This window comes from Camellia sinensis, chromosome 10, assembly GCF_055761805.1.
Source record: "Camellia sinensis isolate YWXY chromosome 10, ASM5576180v1, whole genome shotgun sequence".
In the NCBI taxonomy this organism is placed as follows: domain Eukaryota; kingdom Viridiplantae; phylum Streptophyta; class Magnoliopsida; order Ericales; family Theaceae; genus Camellia; species Camellia sinensis.
In genome coordinates, this window is record NC_138970.1 from 145943937 (window position 1) to 145959919 (window position 15983).

The 15983-nt window shown below is 31.7% G+C and overlaps 1 protein-coding gene across 10 annotated transcripts; it reads right to left on the minus strand.

The window, feature by feature from the left end:
- Window positions 1-305: 305 nt before the first annotated feature.
- LOC114298685 (cyclin-L1-1) lies at window positions 306-10806 on the minus strand. Of its 10 annotated transcripts, none has more exons than XM_082892545.1 (10): window positions 7192-7385; window positions 6309-6493; window positions 5702-5783; window positions 5465-5605; window positions 5067-5236; window positions 3846-3993; window positions 2394-2841; window positions 1821-1859; window positions 1633-1714; window positions 306-535 (listed from the first exon to the last, which is right to left on the minus strand). In XM_082892545.1, the coding sequence occupies exons 2-9, from the start codon at window positions 6458-6460 to the stop codon at window positions 1656-1658; spliced, it is 1239 nt and encodes a 412-aa protein (XP_082748671.1). In that variant the 5' UTR covers window positions 6461-6493; window positions 7192-7385; the 3' UTR covers window positions 306-535; window positions 1633-1655. The 10 variants fall into 10 exon arrangements, with proteins under 10 accessions (XP_082748671.1, XP_082748668.1, XP_082748667.1 ...); XM_082892542.1 differs by having other exon boundaries at window positions 3720-3993; XM_082892541.1 differs by lacking the exons at window positions 306-535; window positions 7192-7385 and adding exons at window positions 646-944; window positions 9009-9174 and having other exon boundaries at window positions 3720-3993.
- Between the last annotated feature and the right edge of the window lie 5177 nt (window positions 10807-15983).

Genomic DNA, 15983 nt, shown 5'->3' on the forward strand with positions numbered 1-15983 from the left:
AGAAACCTGAAAGATGTCAGTGTAATTTATCCTTTTCTTTTAGATTCTCAACTAATAAAAACTCTCAATGAAACTTTTTTTATAAAATAAAACTTAAATGCCACATCCAAATTTTGCTTAAAAAAATGTTCTTCCCTGTTGTTAGCTAATGGTCTAGCTTTTTTAAGTTTGGGTGATTGGAGTTTATTTTTCAGTGAAATTAATTTCAAAAAAATTTAAAAATTAAATTTTAAAAAGTTCATAAAAAATAGAAATAACTAAAATTACTTTTTTAGCCCTTTTTTTTTGGAAATTTCTTTCATACATAGACCAGAAAAGTAATTTTACATAATTATAAAAAAAAGAATATCACTAAAGACAAACACAAAAAAAAAAAGAAAAAAAAGAAGGCTTTCTATTAGCAATATGACAAACACCTTCCACCCAAACAGGACCTTAAAAAGAAAAAGAAATGCATGCTGGGAAATTCCACAGAGATGAACTTCAACCAGAGAAGGAAATAATTGTGATGGGCCTGAGGGTCAACCATAGCATTCTGCAGCAGGACAATGTAACCACATAGTACATGCACATAGAAAGAAACAAAAAAATGTTGCAAGTAATTGAATATTTGTCCAATTTTGTTGGGTTGAGATACACTTGTGATTGATTTGAATTTAAAATAAATTATATAAAAGATAAAATATAAAAAAGAGCCAAGCAAGTTATTTCCATGATCATACAATGCATGCTGTGAAATAAGACTATGCTAAAGATCAGTAGATGTATAGCAGCACTTAAAAAGAAAAAAGAAAAAAAAACAACAATTAATGTTCTGCTAAGGCTCGGTTAAGTCTTGAACCTTCGCACTGATCAAGCCAACTTTGCTCTTTGCAAGGTGGGCGCACTTGAAATTGGAATTCAGTCACTAATTTTGCCAAAAAACGGGATTCAATCAAGCTCACCTATGCAAATAAAAAAATTTAAAAAGATTACTTGGTTAGTCAATTGTGGGAGAAAGCAAAAAAGATAAATTGGTTGGCCAATTATTTCAACTAAAAGATTTTCATGATGCAGATGTTGAATTTGTATTCTGTTTTACAATAGGAACTCTCATTTACTACTCTATTAATGATAGGCGTAAATGATTCAAACACCTCTTTAAGTTCTCTGAAAAAGATGACATACTGGTTTTCTAAAATCTAGAGGTTAATCATGTCTATAAATCACACAATTGACATAATTACACTAACTTCTCTTTTATTAAGACTACAAAGCGGCCGAAACTAATGCAAATAGTAGAGGAATCTACTTCGTTTAAGAATAATATGGATTCTACTGAAATAGTTAATCAATAATCAGTTTTTAATTCCAATCTATTTCAAACGCTAGAATCATAGAGATTTAAAATCACATTCACATTCTCCCACAAGATATTTTTGGACCCGCCCCAACTTCCAGGTGCTGCTTGCAATATAATCAAACTTAAAGGTGGCAAGTGTAATTTACCCAATAAAGGGATCACTAATCAATCTTTAGATTTTTCACACCATTCAAGTTCCCATTTAGCAGACTAACAGCTCAATCAAACCAAGGTTATACGCAACTACAGTATTTTGGGGAGCTAAAACTTGAAATGGTATACAGGCACACCTTGAAATCGGATTTCAAGAATATTAATGATGTCTGTGACGATCCTTGTCCCTTGAATAAGACGAGCCATGGTATTCACGATCTGCAGAAGAAATATGGGCAGAAGCTAGAATTCAGTTCTTTACTAAGAAAAATATATACCAAGCATACTATTAGAATCAACATTTGAAGAAAAATAGAATGCCAACCTCGAGATGAATGATGCTTCGATTTATCTGAATGCCCTCCTGCATTTATAAAGATGACAGATCAGATATACAACTTCCATTGAAAGAAAGTAGCACCCAAAAAATAATGTAAAATAGAATTGTAACTGCAGGGATTTGGTGATGACCTAAAAAGCACAGACATGTGACACGACAGATATACAAGTTTTCAAAAAATACACGATAACATGCGGAGGACACGTGCAAAACATATAATTTTATAGGGTTAATTACATGGACCTCCCCTGACCTCAGGAAGGGAGATTAGTGTAATTTCATAAACTAGAAAAGAGGTATGTGTAATTAGCCCAACTTTATATATTTATTTTATATCAAAAATTTAATCTCATCAAATTTATCAATGATAGGTATTTTACTTGATAAAAATAAATTAAAAAACGGGACATCATGTTTCCCTAACGTGTCCAACTAGAAAAGGAAAAAAATAAAAAAAATTGGGGCAATTCCTCTAGCGTGTCCAACACGTGTCTGGGGTGTGTCCGTGGAGGTGTCCATGCTTCAAAAGTGATAACTGTCAAGAATTCATAAACTAACCTGAATCCTTTCCTTTGTCCTTAGAACGGTGACCTCTGTCCTTGACTTTCTCTCTTTCCCTTTCAATGTCCTCTCGCTCTCGTTCCCTGTCAGAATCCCTTCCCCTATCATGGTCCCGTACCTTTAGTCTATCCTTCTCCCTTTCCCTGTCCCTGTCCCTCTCCTTCTCCCTTTCCCTGTCCCTAGCCCAATCCCTCTCCTTGTTCCTTTCCCCACTTGCGTCCATCTTACGCTCAGATTTCAGTTTGGATACAGGTTCTTCTTTTGCCTCTGCCTCAACAGGCACGCTTTCAGAATCATCACCACTCTTCTTAGACTCTTTCAACTTGTCAAGTGCTGCTTTTATCAGTGCACCCTTGGACCCACCAGATTCCAGATTAGCTGTGGCCGGAGCTGCCTTGGGAGTACTGGTATCATTATTTGCAGGCGGGACACTTAGCGAACCTTCCTAAGCAAAAGAGGAATGAGGAAAAATCAAATCACTAACCAAGCTTCCTAAAGAAGAAATGAAGTTTACTGATTCCCACTTTTGTGTTTTTCTTTGTTCTCCTAAGAAATTAAATAAAACCCATCCCATTCATTAATGACATGCAGTAAGTAGTGATAAAGTTGACAAACAGTGACGGAGCCAGGATTTTGGCTAGGGGGGCAACATTAAATTGAAGCCTTGGCATGATTTATCACAATCCAACTGAACCCAATTTTCATTTGGTGGTAGAATGACTAAAGATCAATGTGATTCCAAAGTTATATTTCAGAGTTGTTCTTGAGTTAACAAATCATTTTTCTTTTTTGAAATTCTTTTATTATTAATTTAATTTTTTGTTCAATTTCTAAACATGATAATCATCATAATTTAAAACGCAATCACACGTCCGTAAAAAATAAAGATAAAATTACATCAAGACGCGCGCACACAGAGACAAAATTTATAAGAAAAATTTAATGTAGAAAAATTAAACATTTAAAGTGGCAAGGGCAAAGATTTTGTTGGAAAGGACAAGTAAACAAAATAGGAGGTAGAAAGATTGACGCGACATATTTGGAACTTCAAAAGAGCAAATTGAAAAACATTTTTAATTCAGTGTAAAAGTATAATTTTCAAAAAAATGAGGGGCACATGCAATATGTGGCTCTGCCAATGTTGGCAACCATTACAGCTGTACAAAATATAACAAAGGAAATTGCACCACCACAGAAGAAACTTCTCTTTTTATTAACGTTTTCTCCTCTGCAAATGGATGCAAGCACACTGGGCTAGAGTGCGAGTGTGTGTGTGTGAGTGAGAGAGACAGAGACAGAGACAGAGAGAGAATGAGAATTCACCTTTGGAACTGGTTGAGATGGTGAATCCCACGATTTATTAGACATTGTAAACGAATCCCCATCCTTACAGACAGGTATATATTTTGCCTTAGGAAGGCTGTAAAGATGGGCGAGAACTCTACAAACCTCATCAATCCCAGATTTATCTGCATCAAATGCTTTCCACCACGGTGGATTCTCAGGAAGGGGTACTTGGAATCTACGAGCAGCAGCATATACAACCCCACAGGCCACAACCTCACTCTTGAACCGCACACACAAAGTCGTACGCAAACTGATCAAGAAAAAGGATAGTCAATGAAGAAGCACCTAAACAAACGAGTGCTAACAGGTATAGCAGGAATAACAAGAATAATTTTTCTGTTCTTTGACAAGTAGCCATATGAACAAAATAATGCACCATCAAAAATAAATAATGAACCATTTCTCATTTATAATTGCCTTATTCAACAACTTCACATTAAGGACATGTTATTCTGTCTCATCCTTTCACCTTTTAAATCTACTTTTGGTGCTAAAATTTGCTGTGTAGAATTTTCAGTTCTAAAAAACAGCCGCTAAGCTTTCACTCCTTGTAGTTTTAAGCAACCCCTATCAATAATCACATGTGCCTATCTGTCCAAGAACCTCAATGGAAAAACAAATTAACATAATTTTTTCTCTAACACAGTGATAGTATATAAACAAGCAGATAAAAAGTGTTTTTATACAAAGCTGGGGTTCAAAACCAAAACAAAACTTGCTTGCTTATGCACAAGCACAAACAAATCCATCCAAAATGTCAAAGGTATACAGAAAAGCCAAATGGTGAGAAATCATCAATACATGATAGAGATGAATAAATAAGCATATCAAATTTCACATTGTAAAAAATTGACCACTATCCATGGTTGGTAGGATGTTGGGAGCATCATCCTAAGTATAGACCTATCATTTCACATTATTTTCACAAAGTAGTTCCCTTATACTCAAATTCAAGCATGCACCATAAGTTAGTCTTTGTTAAACCACAAAACATGTTAATTTTAGAATTACATGTTAAATTCAAGCATTCAACTATTGCTGAGAGCTATACAGTTTTTGGAAAATAAATAAACCAATCTAATGGGACAAAAAATATCGAAAACAGTTCATCATCAACATCAAGGCTCAACAAGAAGCAAGTCAAAAGGATTGCAACAAAACTTCTAAGTAGAAAAGCAAACTCAGGAACTTATAGAAGCCACAGACTTTACCCCATGCATCAAGTCAGATTTATTAGGGTTGAGTTTAAAGCTACCAAGTTAAATGATTGAACCATCAAACTGAAATAGGTACAAAAAAATTATATTAATAATTCAGAGCTACCTGTCATTTGCAAGATTCCAAGCTTCTTGTCTCAGTTCTGGGGGTGTCTCAAGGGCTGCAAGGTAGTTTGATATAAATTTATGAGGATGTTCGACATGGCAGATGAAACCCATCTCCTTCAGAAGATGCCTCTCTGTTCTATTCAGGTCCATTTTCAACTCTGCATATTTCTGTAAACAGGCAAAACTCAATTCCAAAGATAACAACTTGCTTTGAGAAGAAGACGCATCAGGCTCTGTGACTGACTGGGTCTTCCAAAACTAAATACTTAATCCTCAAAAAAACAATAAAAGCAAAGATGGAGAAAAAAAAATTGGATACCTTTCATTACTAAATAGACAAAAATATTCATGTTTTTGACAGTACAATGTCCTAATATAACGAGAAGGGAATCTAACCTTAGGAAATGTGTCCAAATGTTCTATTGGTAAGTTCTCCCTCCTACATTCCATTCTGTGGAAAACAATGAGTACCTGCCTTGCTTTTCTAGGACTTTCCTCAAGTTTTGATGCAAGCCAAACACAACTAGCAGCAACTCTCTGCAAGTAAATAAGATCAGATCCCACATCAGAAAGCATGTAAACATTGTCCTGTTTCCAATTGAATTTAGAAAATCAATGAAACAAGAATGAAACCTTCACGTTAAAACGAGCAAATGATTTCTTGCAGTAGAATCGATGAAATAGAACCTGACCAGTAGCCATTACTGCTTGAGGTCTGCAGAGAATATGATTAAAGAAAAACACCAGCTAACTATGGGAAAAGACATATTGCATTTATAGTATTCATACTGGTTTAGTAGCACTTGGTTGCCGTGGATCTATGTTACCTAGAACGCGGATTGTTCTAGTTACTAGGAATGGGAATCAGAACATGGTACACCACATGAGCTAAAATGTGGTACGATAAGGTAGACTTCTTAAATTGACCTCCAATATAGTATAGTCTCCATCTAGATTTCAGTTCATTATATTTAACTTTTTTCCTATTACGGAGAACTTTTAACGAAAAACATAGAAAAAAATTATGGGATTGCTTAGGATCATTAAATTCACCATTTTTGAACAAAAGTGTATTATAATTCGGAACATGTGTTTCAATACAGGGCGTTAGCATTTTCTAGTAACACTGTTGTGGATTGGATAAATTCCTGTTTCAGGCAACCCCATGGAAGTATTGCATAAAATTATGCTAATTATCACAATAACAGCATCAACAACAACAATAACTAATGAAGGATACAGTTTAAGTAAAATGCCACTTTCTTGGATGAGGTCGCAACCATAGATTCTGAGAGTTGTTTCAGTTGCTTCATCTATGCCATCTTTCCTAGAAGGTGAATTTTGTAGCTGCTCATCCGTTAGATAAAAGGTGTCGATTGCTGTGTAAATCATGGTTGATACAAGACCTCAACAAGATTCCCTAAACTGTGACAAAAAGTAACTCAACATTTCAGTATCCCAACAGCATCCAGAACAAGATCAATTGAAAAAGACAACAACTACTGTCTCACAAAACAATAATCAAACAATAACATGGGCAGAGAAACATGTCCAGTCAAAACAGATTTCTCGATCCAACTGCACATAGCCAACTAGTATTCTTCTAAGTGGACATCAAAACAACATAGTTTTATCTATAAATACATGTCTCTATGTATGTGTCTCCATTGTGTGCGACCCTCTAGGTTACTAAACTGAAAAGGGTTTTGTTCATTAATCAAAAATTCAACTGCAAAAGGTGTTCAAGAAACTTATACCTCCCATCCAAAGCGATTTTGCAGAACTCTGATAACAACCCAGTTTTTGAAATAAGTTTTATCATCAAATTAAAGAAATCAATACGAGAATCCCAAAAAAGAAAAAGGTAACCAATAAGAAGACAAGACATCCAACTTGTGTCTATACTTTTTTTTTCGCCACATGAAGAAATTACACATCTCTTAAATTGCAACGTCTAGCGTCCAGATAACCATTATAGTAGTAAAGGACACCCTTTCAAACAAAGATTAAACTTAAACATCTATTGATAACGCCTCCCTCGTGAATTTGCAACCTTTGTTTCTTCTTCCAATTTGTATATATACCCATTTAAGGAGATGAGGAGAGGAAAGGAGAGTGGGTACCTGGAAGCTAGAAGCTAGAACTAAACTTTGGTGGACGACCGGACTCGCAAGAGAACTGATCGGGAAAATTGTCGGATTCACTGCCTTGCCAGTGTCGCAAGATACAGAGAGAGGGGGAGACACTCAGAATTTAGCCCTAATTTGCCATGTTGTGTTCATTTCGTGGATTTGGGGGAGTTATTTAGCCTCCGTTTGGGAAGGGAAGTGGATTGGTTTTTTGGTTTCTTTATTTTTTGGTTTTTTTTTTGTTATTTTAGTTTGGGATTAAAATGTTTAGTTTGGAAATGATTTTTTAATTTTTTGGTAAGGTGTCTTCTTATTAAATTATCAAATTGTCTTTTTTGCCTCTTTTTTTTTTTTAAATTTTGGGTTTGGGTTTGGGTTTGGGTTTGGATTTGGCGTATTTTGTTTAAATTATTTTTTTTTCCGGTTTGGATTTGGCATATTTTGGTTTTTTTTTTTTTATGTTGGGTTTCGATTTGGCGTATTTTGCTTAAATTATATTTTTTTTTTTCGGTTTGGATTTGACGTATTTTGCTTTAATTTTTTTTTCCTCTTCATTTTTTTATTTTGGGATTGGATTTTTCGTATTTTACTTAATTTTTTTTTCCTGTTACTTTTTTTTTTATTTTGGGTTTGGATTTGGCGTATTGTGCTTAGATTTTTCGATTTTTTTTTTTAAATTTATGTTTTTGTCTTTTTGTCTTTTTTTTGTTTTTTGTTTACATTAATTAGTTCTTGCTCTTTATTTTTATTGGTATACAAAATATTTTTTTCTCCATTGACAAATCAATAGGTAATTCAATTTTCTTCAAATCAATAGGTATTTCACAGATGGAGGCATCGTCTCCAGTATTGACTCACAAATGACAGAACCCATTCAGATCATGTGTTTCCCTTATTCATTGACAGACCATTTCATAACTCATCAATAGGTAATTGACAGATTTTTAAATGAAGTTTATCATGACAATGATAAGTAATCAACAGAATTTTGTAACAGAAATTGATATTCATTCACAGAATTGATGTCATCAGTCAACAGTTGAATGCCATAAATGTGAAATTGTGATCTGAAATTGATAATTTGTAATGTGACTTCTAAGAAAAAAAAAATTGCAGAACATACTGTTTTGAACAGAACAGGTGCCAAGAACAGAACATGTTGAATATGAAAATGACTGTTTTTTTACCATGGGTTGATCCACATGAAAATATAAGAACAGATACATATATCTGCCTTCAAACCGAACAGATTTATATATAGGAACAGATATATATCTGCCTCAAATGTGTGAAATGTAACCGTAATGAACCCAAACCGAACAGATTTTACAGATTTTCATATAAGAACAGATATATAAATAATAACAGATATATATTAAATTATATATATATATATATATATCTGCCCCAAATGTGTTTGTTACTAACCGTAATGAACCCAAACCGAACAGATTTTACAAATTTTCATAAATAAGAACAGATACATAAATAAGAACAGATATTATATATATATATATATATATATATATATGTATGTATATATACATATTTGCCCCAAATGTGTGAGCTGTAACCGTAACATTTCGTGATAACCGAACAGATTTTTAACATAAGAACAGATCCGAAATAATTTTTCACAGAGATATATATATACTTATATATCTCGCTGTCCCAAATGTATGTAATGTAAGCGTAATCAACCCAATCACGACCGTAAAGAAACAGATCGGTCATGAACCGATGCCGTTATGAACCCATACTATGCAGATCGGAAGCAGGGAAACGAAATCAGATAGGCCATAAAGCATTACCTGCAAATCGGTTTGTGTTTGAGAGAGTTGGTTCTTGTTAGCCGCTGAGGATGCGTACTTCGGTGCCGATCACCTCTGCGAAGGTCGTTCAAATGTCGTCGTTGCCGCTGGTCTTTCCGAATCGCCTATTTCGCTTGTTCTTCTCAGCTTTCGGAAGGGTGTGTGTGTTTTGGATGAGGCGTTGTCCCTCAGATTGAGAAGGTTCTCTTCAGGGCATTTTGGTAAATTTATACCAATAAGGGTTTCAAACATACCCGTGAAACCCATTTTGTCTGGACGTGGCTGATTCAGCCTAATTTGTCGGGGCGTGGCTAAATTAGCCCAAGTTTTCCTTCCCAAACGGTGCCTTAGAAAATAAAAGTAGGGGAAGTGAATGAAAATGTTGTTTTATTTTGGATATGATTTATATAGTCATTCACATTTTATTTTATTTTATTTATTTATTCTAATTTATGAACCAAACGCAAAGCGAAAAAATACAAGGGGAAAGTACATGCAAGTTGAAATTAGGGGAAAAAATTATAAATACATGAGCGATGTAAGTGTGTCTGTGGTTAGGGATGGCAATGGAGGTTAATGGGGTGCATATTAATTCCCCATCCCCATTCCCTTATAATAATTTTTCCACATTCCCCAATTGTATTACCCTCTCTATCTCCTAATGGGTTTGGATTTCCCCAACCCAACATGACCCTTTTTTTTTTTTTTTTTTTTTGGTTTCAAGGTTCACAATCAAAGCTAAATATACATTCAATCTTATTTTTTTTATTTGGCTCAACAACAAAATCAAATACACATTAATTAATTAAAAAGTTTTTTTAAAATAATCAAATAAGCTCACAAGAACATGAGATAAAATTGTTTTCATATATTTATATAACAAAATCAATCTGGGTTAAAGACATTCTAATAAAATAATGTTGTTGTAATTTGGAGATGAACCAGTCCATCTTCTCTCCTCTTCTCTTCTCTCTCCAGTCTCCAATAACCATGTGTATACAGGTATGTTCCTCTTTATCTCCTCATTAAGTTGCTTTTCTTTTTTCCATTTGGCTGTATTGGGGGGATAATGGGCACCCAGATCATTAAGCAAATTTATTGAATTTAGAAGTCAAGTTTCATTGGATTAATGTAGTCTCAGTACTGTTGATGAAATTTTGACTGGTAAATGGGTGTTCATTACTTCATTCATTTGGTTTGTTTTTAGTTTACTGAAGATGAGATGAAGATTACCCTATTTTAAATAATTTGTTTTGAATTCCCTCCTTTTGCTTTCTTATAGATTGCATCTTGCAAGCTTTACAAGTATGAATCAAAACCTCTCAATACTTATATATATGTATAGCCATTTTCTAAATTGCTTTAAACCAATTTGCTATCAATTTTCAGATCGTTTAGTGAAATCTCATCCAATGGAAGCAGAATTGATGGAATCTGGAGTAGCTATAAGAACTAAAAAGGATTCAAATTTTAATTCAGTACTGTAAATTAAATACCGAGAAATTTCTCTAGAATTTTGTAAACACACACACAAGAAGTGAGTTCAAAAAAAATCTGGCAAGAAAAACGAAAACAGATCACAATGATCATGAAGAATTAATTACATGATCAAAAACACAAACCCAGATTAAACCAGTGAATTGTTGAGGGATTTCATGTATGTTCAGCAACAAATCAATGAAATCTGTCTTTAATTTTAGTAAGCGAAACAGAGAGAGAACAAGAGAGAACGAGAGAGAGAAACTCACCACGCCGGAGAACCACCGTGGTAAGCGCCGACGGAGATCACCGCCACTAGATCGTTGCCTTCACAAATCACCGATGCTGGAGTGAGAAGATCCAAGTGATGCTGGAATGAAATCTACTTAGGCTCACTGTGCGAATGAGAAGAGAACCCTAGTTCTAAACACAACATATGGGGAAATGGGCGGGTGCCCATCCCGACCCATATCCTATGAAAACACCACTTAATTACTCGATTGATAATTAAAAAAAAATCATATATGTGGGTCGATTTTCATGGATATCCATAGGATAGGATTCCTATTGCCATTCTTTTTTGTGGTGGAGTGTAAATAAAAGGGTGTGGGGGTATAAGTATCACTTACGTATCTCCATGTGTTGGTAATTCTTTTTTTCAAACTCCAATCTCCATATAGTTTCTCAAAGTACAAAATCTATACGTCCCGTTTGTTTTCAGAGTTAGAACGAGGTAATTGATAGTGAGGGGATTAATAAAATTGTGTTTATTTTAATGATAGTTGTTAGTGTGGGGATTGTTAAATTAACTTTATATAAAATAACTATAAAATAATAAAACAAATAAAATTATGATTTTTAGTTAGGGCAAAACACCAATAAATTCCAAATTTTAATTTGTTAAACCATTTGGTCATGCCTTTTATTTTGTACACTAATAAATCCTATTTGAATGTTAAAAGCTTCCTATAGGCCTTTTTTAGATTTTCCTCCTTTTTCGAACATCAGCAACATTAACTACACCAACAACATCATCAACATCAACTACATCATCAAACATCATCAACATCATAAAACATCATCAACATTGATCAAACATCAACTGCATCATCAAACATCATCAACATCACCAACATCATAAAACATCATAAAACATCAACTACATCATCAAACATTATCAACATCACCAACATCATAAAAAATCATCGACATCATCAAACATCAACTACAACATCACCAACATCACCAACATTGTGAACATCATCAAACATCAACTACATCTTCAACCTCATCAAACATCACCAACATCATAAAACATCATCAAACATCAACTACATTATCATACATAATCAACATCACCAACATTGTGAACATCATCAAACATCAATTACATCTTCAACCTCATCAAACATCATCATACACCAATATGGGATACAATATGTTAATGTTTATACAATATAATAAACAAAGATACCATGCCAAATATAAAATATAACAAGATACCATGCCAAATATAAAAAGGACTAAATGGTTTACAAAAAAACACTATGGACTAGATAGAGTAACATTTCCCAATATGAGATTTATGAGTAATTTTTAATTTTTTTTAACATGTTGGGCATTTTTTTTTTGAATATTAATGTTTAATGATTTTATATTTTTTGTTAACTAAAAGGAAAAATTACTCATAAATCTCATATTGGGAAATGTTACTCTATCTAGTCTTGAGTGTTTTTTTGTAAACGATTTAGTCATTTTTATATTTGGTATGGTATCTTGTTATATTTTATATTTGGCATGGTATCTTTGTTTGTTATATTGTATAAACATCAATATATGGTATCTTTATTTGTTATATTGTATAATCATCAACTGAATCTTAATGTTTTTGTTGTGATGTTAATGTTGATGATGATGTTTGATAATGTTGATGTTGGCGATAATGTTTGATATTCGCTGGATCTTAATGTTTGATGAATAATGATTATCAATGTTTGATGAATAATGTTGATAAATGGGTCTTAACATTCAAATGGGTATATATGTTGGTGATGTTCGATTCTTGTTTGATGACTAATGTTGGTGCTGATGATGATTATTAAATAAACAACATTACCAAAATAAAATGGGATTAAATGGTGCATAAGAAAACTTTTAGGACTAAATGGTTCAACTTTTCAGAAAATAGGATTTATGGGTAAATTTTTCTTAAAAATAATGATAAAGAAAATAAATAATTAAAAATGAGGGTTTAAGTGTAATATTTTATAATTATTTTGTTCTTCTGTGATTTTTGTGACATGACGACGCTGCTATGGCCGACTACAGATAGTCATAGACTTACGACTGGTAGAACAGCGTGAAAAGACAAAGACAGGAGAACAATCATAAGTAGGGCACGGTAAGCCAAGAGGCCAACAAAGGTATGAAAAATATTAATACATACATACTCTCTCTAATTACTTCTTGACTCTTTTTTTCCAATCTAACTTAACGGGTTGTTCTTGATAATTCTTTTTTTAAAATGTTTAGCATTTTAGTTTATGTGGCACAAAAAATGTATTTTTATTTAAATTAATTTTGTTTTCTTGATGTGGATTGTAGATTTGAATTACTGTAATTCTGTCAGTAGCATGTGGATGAAGAAATAGATTAAAAAAATGTTAAATATTTATAAATTATATCTTTTTTTATTTACATGTCAAATTTTAAAATAACATAATACGCATTATATTAATTAATTATTAAAATTATCTGTTAGTATAATATTTTAATAATAGATTAAGGGTAAATCACACTACATTGGTGTGAGCAAAAAATAATTACAAATAGATGATAAACATTACAAATGATAAACATTAATATTAATAATTAAATTATAAATTTTACTATAAATTTGTAAGATTAATGGATATGATGATTAATGTGAAGTAATGATTAGGATCTCGCTTAAGAATTTGATTTTTAGGTTAAAATGCTCAAAAGTTTTAAAACAAAATTAAATAGTAAAAGAATCACTAAATAAATTTTAAAAAATAAAATTTTATCAAAAAGTCAATCATATACAATAATCATTCACTTTTTTTATAAAATTAAAAAAAAAAAGTCATTTTTAAACACATCAATTTTTTTAACCTCACAAAAAAGTCATAAAAAAATTAAAATTTTAAAAAGTCACCAAAAAAAAGCAAACTCCAAACGAGGCGTGAGTTATAGTGGCTCAACTATCACTTCCATCATACTAATTACCAATTGTGTGTATGCAAATTTTGATATATAAAAATGAAACCCCTCTAGTTTGTTCCCAAATATATATATATATATATATATATATCACTAAAATAACATGACAAGAGCAAATCAATTCATATGTTTCAAACATAAGATTAATTTGTAAAATTTGTATATTGCATTACTTCTTGATTAGACCTTAAGAAGTTTGTTTTGTTTTTTTTTTTTTGTTTTTTTGTTTTTTTTTAAGGTGCTACTATTAGCATCTTAATAGACCAATTTATTGTTACTTTATCATTATTTTTGTTTTGCTAAAATTGTAGACCTAGGCCCAAACAAAGCTACAAAAAAAAAAAAAAAAAAAAACTCATTCCACAGTTTAAAATTGGAACTCTCATTATTTAAATAAGCAAACTATATAAAAATTCTATAAATATAATATTAGAAGTTTCCTTTAATTAAAGCCAAAGTATGTTCATGCAGCTTAATTTATGACAAACATATGGGGAACAGCCACAAAATCAGTGGTAGCAGCTGCCAAACAGTGGGCTGATCTCAATTTCGATGGTTCCATATGTTCCTACATTATTTATTTATTTATTTATTTATTTATTTTTGGTGAGTTATGAACCATTTTTGTACTCATGGCCTCCTCATATTGGCCCACAAAAAAATGACCCTTTTAACATTTTTGTTTGATATGGAAAGTACTAATTATACATAATTTTTATCCAGGGTTAATTTCACATTTTATCCAGTAAATTATTACTATTTTTTTTTTCCATCTTTAAGCTATCAATTTCATATATTTAGTTCCTAATATTTTCAATTTGAATTTAGATAGTTCAATTGGAGATGATTGTGTAAATTAGTCATTGTTAAAATTTGATTTGATGGACAAAATGATCATTTTAAAATTTGAATAACTTCAACTTCAACATTATGCCACCAGATCTGCTTGGATCTGGCCACTTTGGGTCTGTGGTCAATTTTTTTTATTTGTTTATTTATTTTTTTTGATTTTTGGTTGTGTTCTTGGAGTCCATCGATGTTATGGTTGTAATCTACCTACTCTATGGTTGTTACTTATGATTTATCTCAGACATGTCCTAATGCCAAACTCTTATGATCAACTCTGCTTCGAAGTACAAGCATGAGCACTGTTGTGCGTCTGAATATTTTCATAGTTTTTGCCTTTGTGCTTATTTTAATATTTTTACTTTCTTTGGTGTATGCTTTTTTAGTGGATGGACTCTATAAATGTTGTTTGGCTATTTCTTAATAGAATTTTCTTCTGATAAAAAAAAAAAAAAAAAAAAAAAATCTCACTACCAATTTGATGGGTGTTTGATTGCACAATTTAATATTTCGAATTTTTAACTATCAAATTAGGCTTAAAAGATCATTGATTTACACAACCATTTTTAATATGACTAAATGAATTGATATTAATAATAATAATAGCTTGATATTGAAAAAATAATAATAATAATAATAATTTAAGAGATAAAAGTGAAATAACGTCTTATAAATAAATAAAAAAATCATATTGAATGAAATGATGAAGATATTTTTTAAAATTATGTCCCGATGGTGATGGATTTTTTTGATGAATAGACATAATTGAGACACATTATTTTGTACAAATTATTGCATAAATTACACTTGTGGTCCATAAAATTTATCTCTTATTTCAATTTAGTTCATGTAGTCAATTATATTAATTCTGCTCTTTAATTTTTCTCATTGGGTTAATTTTGTCTAATTGATAACACCTATTATAAAATTAGACAAAAACTAAAAACAAAATGACCCAATGATATTAAAAAAAAGAAATTCAAATTGAACGCCAATCTCTCAATCATTTTCAAAAAAGTTTATGGACTATTATGTTCTTTAATCTCAATCCAATTACTAAAGGAATGTTATTTATTTATTTATTTTTCAATCGATATGAAAGTAATTACAAATATGAAAAACATTATCTCATATTTAAACAGTCATTAAACTAAAGACTCTTATTTAAAGGACCATTATCAATTAGAGAAATTCATACAAAGTGAAATTTTTTGAGTAAAATCAATAAATTAAAACTATAAGTACTAAATTGACACTAGAAACAAACTATACAGACTGTGCAAATTGCTCTAATTTTTTTGTATACAAATTCTTTACCATTTTGATCTATGATCCATTTTTGTAGTTTATTCAGTGGTCTCTATAAGAACTTGCATGTTTAGAAAATAAACTTTAATTGTATTATGT

Excerpts from the sequence above, each read along its gene's own strand:
- LOC114298685 (XM_082892542.1), bottom strand. The coding sequence starts at position 6,460 with ATGATTTACACAGCAATCGACACCTTTTATCTAACGGATGAGCAGCTA. Across the intron at positions 5,784-6,308 it reads AGTGGCATTTTACTTAAACT|ACCTCAAGCAGTAATGGCTA; the intron begins GTATCCTTCATT and ends TATTCTCTGCAG. Across the intron at positions 1,860-2,393 it reads GGACAAAGGAAAGGATTCAG|GAGGGCATTCAGATAAATCG; the intron begins GTTAGTTTATGA and ends TTATAAATGCAG.